Below are 9,228 nucleotides of genomic sequence, written 5' to 3'. Positions count from 1 at the left end.
GCCATCTGCGGCAAATCTACAATAAGTCACGTCAAAAAAAAAAAAAAAAAAAAAAGGTTACCGAAACAAAAGACGGCCCTACAGATATTAAAAAATCGGATCGGGCATTGCTCGCTTCACGGCAAACATTAGCGGCTTAACATTATATTATAATTATGCTTTGGTGAAAACAGGGAGAAGGCATTGGAGCTGAGTTTTGCCTACCTTACTAAGTTCCACTGTGTCCCATTGTCGGCAAAAATCTGATTCAGGGATTAGGTATAGTTGCAGGAACCGATCCAGCTTTTATGTCGGGACTAGGTCGCAGACACCCTATCTCCGTAGAGAGTTAGATAAAAGTGCGGTGGCCACCCATGACTCAACCTGTCGCCCGGCGGGGGACGACGACCATGTTTGGCATGGGGCTTTGCCCCCCCTTCTGAATCCGTCCATGTTAGTTGATTGGACTGATTTGACAAAGAACTAAAGGCGAGATAAGTAATGATTCATAGAGGTTCAACGTCTAGATCACATTATCAGATCAATTGGTTTGATAATCTTAAAGATATAACTGCATCAAGGCTTGACACTACAAGTCATTAGCGTTATCATTAGCACCTGTTGATAAACAGAAGGTGCCTGCCTGTTTTTTAAACTGATCCTTTGCATGTTTTACCTGAGTCATGTATTAGGTATCTACCTAAGTTAGTAGGTATTTGGGCTCGCGACGACCTGATTAACATTTCAGGACCCCGATACCGACCCCGCCGGCGTGGTCGACGTCTTCCCTCAATCAGCGCTTATCGCTATCGACCCACTAGGGTCGATTAATTCTTTCAAATATTTTTCCTCTTAGACGACGCCCTGAGCCGAGGTTCGTGCCCAACTGGGCACCCTCAGGGCTGCTGTCTTAAACGTTGTACCGGGTGAGAGCCTTCAGCGCTCGTCATTTGTCCGGCCAAGTAGTTAATGCCATCTGCGGCAAATCTAGGTACAATAAGTCACGTCAAAAAAAAGGTATTTGGGTGTACGATGCGCCGCGCGACCACTAAGCGTTCGACTCCGTGAAATGTTACTAAGGAAGGTTACATTGACGTCAATTAAACCTTTCCAGGAATAAGATCTGTAGGTCGGTGGTATCAGATTAGAAACGAAATAGAAAATGAATTTAGGTAGATAGGTTCCTTACCTAGTGTAGCCTCGTGTGAAGGTATCTATACCGTTACATAATTAATTACTTACGTACAAGTACCTGCGTAAACCAATAAATTGGTTAAGATCTGTAGATGTATAATAAACTATAATAGTACGTATTATCGGATTAGACAAGAAATTGAAAATTAATTTAGATAGGAAGTGTAACACCTCGATCATCGCATTGTGATAAAGGTAACACACACATAAGCTCACGACAAGTAGGTACTTGTAGTGAGACGCGTGGGTACCCACCCACGCGTCTCCATGCACACATGGGTATGTATGCCTACGACGTAAATAAGGTTCTTTATTCAAACACCTAAATACCTAAGAACTTTATGATCTTCCTTGATATCTGATATTAGGAGTCAGTCATGTCTCACCTCAAGCTGATAAAAGGAACAAGTCGCAGACTTATTTGTACATGTTAGGGAACAAAATATCTATCCAAAACGTACTTACTTACTTACTTATCTAGTGGATTAGATAGGTAAGTATGTTGTAATCCAACAGCCAGCACCGCATGCCACTGAAAAACGCAAAATCACAGTTTAATAATTTTATGATTCTAATCAGAGAAAAGCTCTAAAGACACTATTTACATTGCTCTTTCGTTTGCTTAACAAACTTGGCTGTGATTTTATTGTGTTATATTACTTTGATTACGACGTCGTCTTGCTATTAAAATGATGCGATTCCAATAAATACCCTACTCATGTTTGCTAGTAGTTAATTGTTAATTGATTGATCGATTGTTATCGGGCTAAGTATTAACAACGGGATTGGTAAAGATAAAGAATTTTATCGGATTTGCAGACATTATAAATATGCTTCAAGTTGGATGTGTGGTAAGAAGCAACCAGAAAGGATGCTCAGTGGAACTTTAGTGGTATTAGTGGCGACACTGGCGCTCGCCGCCGCGGGGCACTCCCCTCATGCTGACGAGATCGAGCAGTTGATTGCGAGTGGGGTGATCGACTCTAGGATTTCTGATAATATCCTGGAAGATGCTAGTTTCGATGTGGTAAGCTTTCTGCTCATATTTACTTTTTTTAATGCTGAAACTGAAAACTTGGACTTATCGATATTTTTATTTGTAGATCTTATATTGGGTTTTGAATAGTACTTTATAATTAAATACAAATATTTTAAAATATATGTATACGTGCGCCCTGGTATCGATCGGACAGGGTATGGATCAATTACCAACTTGACCATTCGACCGACAGTCGATTGACCAACACAACCGTACCGCTTAGTCTATAAGCATTCATCCCCGAAAGTGCAAAAAAGGGGATGAAATATTCGTATGAAACTTCACCATTTTTGAAGTAACAAATGTAAAAAATATCTAAGTAGGTGTGCGTGAACCGAAGTCGGACGTAGTCGCGTGAGCGTTGTGTAGACAATAATGTTTATGATATTTCAGCCGGAGCTCGTCCGAAAGTATGGGTATCCCCTGGAGGAGCACGAGGTAATCACCTCGGATGGGTACATCCTGACCATGCACCGCATCCCGCACGGCCGCGATAACAACAACCAGCCTGGAGATAGACCTATCGTGTTCCTTATGCACGGCCTCCTCTCCTCCTCTGCTGACTGGGTGTTGATGGGGCCTGGTTGTGCTCTAGGTAAGCTCTTCTACCAACTAATAAGACGCAATTTTTGGGGACATATTTGTATTTAGTATTAATACCTTACAGTTATTTCTAGTTCCGCAAACAGAGGCGGTACGTTGCATGCTGGGGAGCGGGAATTTGTATGAAACGCACTGCTGTAAATTTCTGTGTAAACGTGATACTCACTCCTAGCCTGAACCATCCAACGATAGTCCTACTGTGAGAGTCCGTCGACCTAGAAATTTTCACGCTCTTTGTTCTTCAAAGTATTCATAATTAAAATTGCTTTTACTTTTGTATTTTTTTCTAGGCTACATTCTTGCTGAGGAAGGTTTCGACGTATGGATGGGCAACGCTCGCGGGAACTATTACTCTCGTCGGCACCTCCGTCTCAACCCTAACGGTATCCTGAACACTGATTTCTGGAAGTTTTCCTGGGATGACATAGGACACCACGATTTACCAACTATGATCGACTACGCTCTCCAAGCTACTGGCAGACCAAGGCTGCATTATATCGGCCATTCTCAAGGCACAACTGCGTTCTTCGTGTTTACCGCCATGCGACCAGAATATAACGCTAAGATTATTTCCATGCATGCCTTTGCTCCTGTAGCCTATATGGCGAATAATCAAAATCTCTTCTTAAGAGTGATAGCTCCCTTCTCAAAAAGTCTTGACGTACGTATAGTCCATGATTATTTGGAATTATTATCTGTACATAATTCAGTTTAATTTAATTATATTTTCGGTTATGTTTTCAGCAATTGGCACATTTAATCGGTTTGGGTGAATTTCTACCAAACAATCAGATCATGACCTGGGCAGGACAAGCTCTATGCATGGATGAAGTGATATTCCAGCCTATGTGCAGTAGCATTATGTTTTTACTTGGAGGATGGAATGAGGATCAACATAACGCTGTAAGTGTTCATTTTCATTATTATTACTATTTCCATGACTCGGGCCTATGGAGTCCCGGACTTTTAGAAGTCGTGAGTGGGGCCGAAGCCAACACGTTGCGGAAATATTTCCGTGTTTTCTGACAGTAACTGCAAAAAAAAACACTTCTAATTTATGATTTATTTACAGACGATGTTCCCTGTGAAGTTAGGGCACACCCCAGCCGGTGCGTCCGTCACACAGTTTGCCCACTACGGCCAGAGCATCTCTGACAAGGGCTTCCGACGCTTTGACCACGGCTGGCTAGCCAACAGGCGGCTCTATGGTAGCCGCTCGCCTCCGAGCTACGACTTGTCTAAAATCACCACACCTGTATTCCTTCACTACTCTGACAACGATCCTTTGGCTCATGTTGAAGATGTTTTCCGCCTGTTTAGAGATCTCGGCCGGCCAGCAGGCCTGTTCCGCATTAACATGTCGAAATTCTCCCATTTAGACTTCATATGGGGTATCGACGCTAGAACACTATTGTACGACAGAACTATCAATTTGATAAAGGCTATGGATTCAGTTTAATAAAAAAGCGTGTTAAAAAATCAGCATTACTTTTGTTTTATTGATTTGAATACACAAGATGATTATATTAGGATATTAGGGACACAGTCATTACTCGAACCTACTTACATACCTACGTAAGGCGCAAGGTAAGGACTTCATGTTTCTTAAGGGCTTTGTCCGATATAAGAAAGACAATGTGGACACCTTCATATGACCACAGCGATATCGAGAGTCAATCGTTTGAATTCGAAAATACATATAATAAGTCAATGACAATGCCTGGCTTGTTTTGAGTCCAAACTGCAAGTAATTGCACATGTTGCTCTAAACGCTGACGCACCACTTCTAATGAATTTTACCTATCGTTCATATTTGTTTCTGAACAGACACCAAAGCTTTTATAGTGACTGAATTTTTGGAACCTACCTACATATACTTAGGTACAAAAATATCGTCACTGGAAAAGCAAAAAGAAAATGATAAAGCAATGTAATCTTACGTTGCAATATTGGATATAAACGAAGGAAATAATTATGATAAAAAACTAAAAAAAATATTTACAACGGCTATTTTTAGAAATGGCTTTCGGGTTTTGCCTTTTCAGTGACGATGTATAGATGTGTAATACCTATCTATAGCCTATTATAAATCAATGACTATAACTTATCATCCAAAATTCTTCTGAAGCTTTCAATCCTGGACCCTTTAATAACATTTAAATATTTATCTCTGACAAAGGAACTTAATTTTGTGGGTTTTAATGCGATTACCCCCTGCTGATTTATCCGATTTACCTTTACAGATTATTTATATATATTATAATAAGTAAAAAGATATTATCATTACCAACTCATACGCCGGGTGTTTATGACTATGTATTTAAGACGATTACCTTTTCCAATCAGATTAGTTTACCTACCTAGTATTTATAATGATAGGCTATCACAATCTTCGATAGCCCTTGGACAACACAGATTTTCGTAATTTTTTGTCATGAAAGATTTATCAATTATATATTTGCGACTGTTAGGATTAAATGATTGCCACCTGTTGATAAACCTGTTAATGATATTGTCTGTTTAGATTTGTTATGTAGGTAAGTACCTAATTACCTATAGTTGATTCATAAAATAATAGAATGATCTCGCTTGCAGAATGGATCTTACTACCCACCTAAGCCAAGTATTTTTTTAAGATTTTCTGAAATTTGATATCTTCAGCATTTTTTCTCAAAATAAAATCGTAGCATTTTAGTCTAGGTATGACAATGTGTTTTTTGGTCAAATAGATTATGTACTTACCGTGTACAGACAAATCAATGTTTTTAATACTCTTTGGTTTTTGGAACATTAAACGTCAAACATGGTCACACACAAAAAATCGTCGTTGCAAAACACGTTCAATATGAAAACATACGACAAATATAAAATTTGATGGAGTGTGCGCACAAATATAGTGATGTTCCGGACCAAACAGCTCAAAGATCCTGTAGTGCTCGTCCGCGGCAAGCCGTACAGAAAGCGGGTCATTTTAGCTGATGCCAACATACCATACAAATTGTCAGTAGACCGGTGCACAAATAATTTATTCTTTTGTATTAATGCTGACGAGTTTTCAGACCAGAGCTTTCACTCAGCAGTACTGAACCTGGAGACGGAAGCGACCTCTATTATTCCCGGCATCCGCAACGGGTTTGCCAGTGCCGTAGACCAGAACACCAGCTCTGTGTTCCTCGGCGGCAGCGACGGCATCTACCTTTACAACTACACCATCAATGACGTCATGAAACCTGCTCTTATTAATGGCATTGACATATTTGACATGTACTTCCACAAGGAACTTTACTTCGTCGATACCGCTTCACAAAATCTTTTCATTTTAAAGGATGGCAAGAAGAATCTCATTCCAGAAGCGAAAGGGTGTTTGATACATCATTTCGTAATGAATAGGCATGATGATTTGATATTCATAAGTTCGATGGGGGTGTTTGTAATGCCAAAAGGTAGTAAATCACCGATATTGTGCGAAGAAGTTTCTAGAGATTTAAATTTTCGTGGTGCAACTACTGATGTTGACGGCAGGCCTCACTTTGTGGCGCAAGATGGAATTTATTCGATCGATGAAGAAACTAAACGGCTCGTGAAGATATTGTCGGTGGATAACGGTTACGGGCTAGCTTTCGATAGAGATAACAACATTGTTTACAGCGACGAACGGACCGTGACCAAATTAATCCCCGTGGAAACTTGCAGTGTAGATTTTTAAATACTTCTTATGGCAATGTTTCATAATGTTTATTTGTTAAAGTTTGTGGTTTTCTGAATTAATATATTTATTTTGTAACAGCATTCGCAATTCAATTAATGCGAGGACGTGGTTTATGTTACAAAGCTCTCCAATTTCTGAATGAGGTTAGCTAGAGCAACAATTTCTAAATTGCAATTTAAAAATGTGACGTGCGGAGAATGTTCACTTGCTAAAAGCAAAAATATACTTATATTTTAAGTTGATTGAAATAGATTTCCGCTTTACCAAATTATCTCTTGGGTTATTTACGCCAACAGTGGCGCATTTTTTGCAAGTATCTATATAGTTGGCTTTGGGCATCATAGACAATAAGATACGATCGACAAAAAGGTTAACTAATGCGTACCTACTGCCGTTTTACCGTTTATAAGACTAGTGCGCCACCCTATAAGTATACCGCGTTGCGCTGGTGAAAATCCACCCACTTAATGGTAAGTGATTATTTGAGTAATAATTGATCCCTTTAATCACGAATAATTGATCATTTCTGTTTATCTGAAGGGGTTAGCGGAGATGTATAGTATATCCTCGCCAACTATGTTTAAGTGTCATGTAAATGGGCGAGTCTATTGCCATTAATCGGACACAAATCCTACAAACCACGAAATATCAATTCAAACTGATTCAAAGTTGATTTCAGTGGAGGTGTAGTGGTGGTAGTGACCCCTTTTCCCAAAAAGATTAAGCACGGAAGCACGCCGGAATAGTACTTACTTACGTCTCTTGGTGGCATAGCGTCTGTCGGGGAAGTAACGAACCACGGCCAAAGTCTTTCTCGGACACAAATGAATCTTTATTTAATCTACATTTTACAGAGTAAGTAAGTTTACCTATTCCTGATTTTCGTATTATTAGATTTAGCCAAAATGCGTTCAATATAATGCGAATACATCTTCACTAGGCCATCAGAATGCCAAACAAGTCTATTGTAACAATTGTCGTGCAGAGATCGCTGATCGCTGTGGTGTGCTATGCCGAAGCTGAATTGAAGCTGAGCTGAGCTGCTTATTATTTCTAAATAATTACGCAATCATTTTAATTTGTAATCAGTATACTCCATGGTGGATTATAGAAGGTATAATCTACCAAGGACGCTCAGTAATAAATTGATACAGGCATATTTTAAACTTCTTACGTTCGATACTTTTTTCGTCAATTGCGAAAAGATGTTAAAATAATAGCGCAGTTATACACCATAAAACTGTTTCGTATTTAATTCGGCGTCTCATTTTACTCTATGTTCAGGGTTGACCTTGTGACCTTTTACCAGATGGAAATGAAAAATGATGCATAGGGTCTACTGGACACATTACCGCACTAACACAGTTGTTAGTAGCCAGATGGATTCTAATTTATATTCGGCGAGAGTCCAGCGGACGGCCTCGCCGACGAAAATGTGAAGCGACTTAAATGAAAATAAATGAATCTCGGCCAACGATGCCAGTTTCAATACGGATCCACGATATATTATTATGATTAGCTGTTGCTTTTAGATATATTTATTCTTTGCTGGATAAAAGTAACATTGATACTAAAAGATTTGGAAGTAAAGACAATAAAGTATGTATTTTGATAATCGGATGGTACTTTGTCCACTAGTACCAATAGGACATTTAGGTCGTAACGTAACTAAATTTTAACTAACTCAATGTTTTCAGTATACTTACTTCGCTTAAACTTGCAATGAATGGTCGGGCGAACGGAACTTTGCCTTTTAATTTCATTCGTTTTAGTAATCTCTCAAAGCCTCTTACCATTTTACCACAAAAAAGGAAGGGCACATTATGATATTACCTGACTCACAATTACTCTTAAGTAATGGACCCATTTCTTATCTATTAAAAAACGAACGATTACGTATAACCACTTAGCTATATTATTTACTGAAGGGCCTTCCAAGAAACAACAATATTAAGTAAATAAAAATACTCAACAAACTCCCGGTATAGAACGTATACAGAGCGTTAGTGACATCGTAACGAATATTACGTGTTACTTCGTGATTCTGAGTTAATATTAAGTAGAATTTTCCGTCGCAAAATTCATTATTGTTTTTTTTAAGATATTTTCAATTGTTTACTTTTGCGGTGGAAAATTCCACTTGCCCACCCATTAACCCACAATAATGAGCTGAATCATGCCCCTCAGTTTTCGTTACGATGTCACTTACACCCCGTACAAGTACGTACTTTGGTACGTACAGGTGGAGTAAGTATGGGTGTTAGTGGCACCGTAACGAATACTGTATAGGGGATGATTCAGACCATGATTCTGAGTTGATATCAATTGGAATGTTTTGTAGGAAAATTCATGAAAATTTGAGTGCTTTTTTAATTATTTTCAGTTCCAAACTTTTGTGATGGATAATTTATCTCAGAATCATGGTCTGAATCATCCCTCAAAGTTTTCGTTACGATGTCATGAACACTCGTAACAACTGTATACTCGTAATATAGGATGTTTGTTTATATAAAAGTATGGCTTCAGTTATACATACATACATAAACTCACGCCTTTTTCTCACTGGGGTAAGCAGAGACTATGGAATCCCATTTGCTTTGATCCTGACATACTTTTCTTGCTTCCCTCACATTCATTAATCGTTTCATACATACAAGCCCGTTCAGAGTAAACCTTTTCTAAGGACATCTCCAATTTGGTCAAT

The 9,228-nt window shown here is 38.9% G+C and overlaps 2 protein-coding genes across 2 annotated transcripts; both read left to right on the top strand.

Annotated features, from left to right (window-relative positions):
• The first annotated feature begins 2,017 nt into the window (after positions 1–2,017).
• On the top strand, positions 2,018–4,300 carry LOC126372287 (lipase 3-like). Its single transcript, XM_050017960.1, has 5 exons — positions 2,018–2,200; positions 2,606–2,807; positions 3,106–3,476; positions 3,560–3,718; positions 3,888–4,300. Exons 1-5 carry the CDS (start codon positions 2,018–2,020, stop codon positions 4,272–4,274), a joined length of 1,302 nt encoding a protein of 433 aa, XP_049873917.1. The 3' UTR covers positions 4,275–4,300.
• A 1,414-nt stretch (positions 4,301–5,714) lies between these two features.
• On the top strand, positions 5,715–7,563 carry LOC126372670 (ommochrome-binding protein-like). The gene is made up of 2 exons (XM_050018519.1): positions 5,715–6,194; positions 7,465–7,563. The coding sequence occupies exons 1-2, from the start codon at positions 5,715–5,717 to the stop codon at positions 7,561–7,563; spliced, it is 579 nt and encodes a 192-aa protein (XP_049874476.1).
• Positions 7,564–9,228: the final 1,665 nt, after the last annotated feature.

This window comes from Pectinophora gossypiella, chromosome 14, assembly GCF_024362695.1.
Source record: "Pectinophora gossypiella chromosome 14, ilPecGoss1.1, whole genome shotgun sequence".
NCBI lineage: Eukaryota > Metazoa > Arthropoda > Insecta > Lepidoptera > Gelechiidae > Pectinophora > Pectinophora gossypiella.
This window is presented reverse-complemented; position numbering and strand designations above follow the sequence as displayed.

What these genes read in the sequence shown, in the direction of transcription:
- LOC126372287 (XM_050017960.1), top strand. Translation starts at nt 2,018, where the DNA reads ATGTGTGGTAAGAAGCAACCAGAAAGGATGCTCAGTGGAACTTTAGTG. An exon ending in CCTTCTCAAAAAGTCTTGAC is followed by an intron (nt 3,477 to 3,559) that starts GTACGTATAGTC and finishes TTATGTTTTCAG; the next exon opens with CAATTGGCACATTTAATCGG. An exon ending in ATGAGGATCAACATAACGCT is followed by an intron (nt 3,719 to 3,887) that starts GTAAGTGTTCAT and finishes ATTTATTTACAG; the next exon opens with ACGATGTTCCCTGTGAAGTT.
- LOC126372670 (XM_050018519.1), top strand. Translation starts at nt 5,715, where the DNA reads ATGTTCCGGACCAAACAGCTCAAAGATCCTGTAGTGCTCGTCCGCGGC. An exon ending in GGTGTTTGATACATCATTTC is followed by an intron (nt 6,195 to 7,464) that starts GTAATGAATAGG and finishes CATCTTCACTAG; the next exon opens with GCCATCAGAATGCCAAACAA.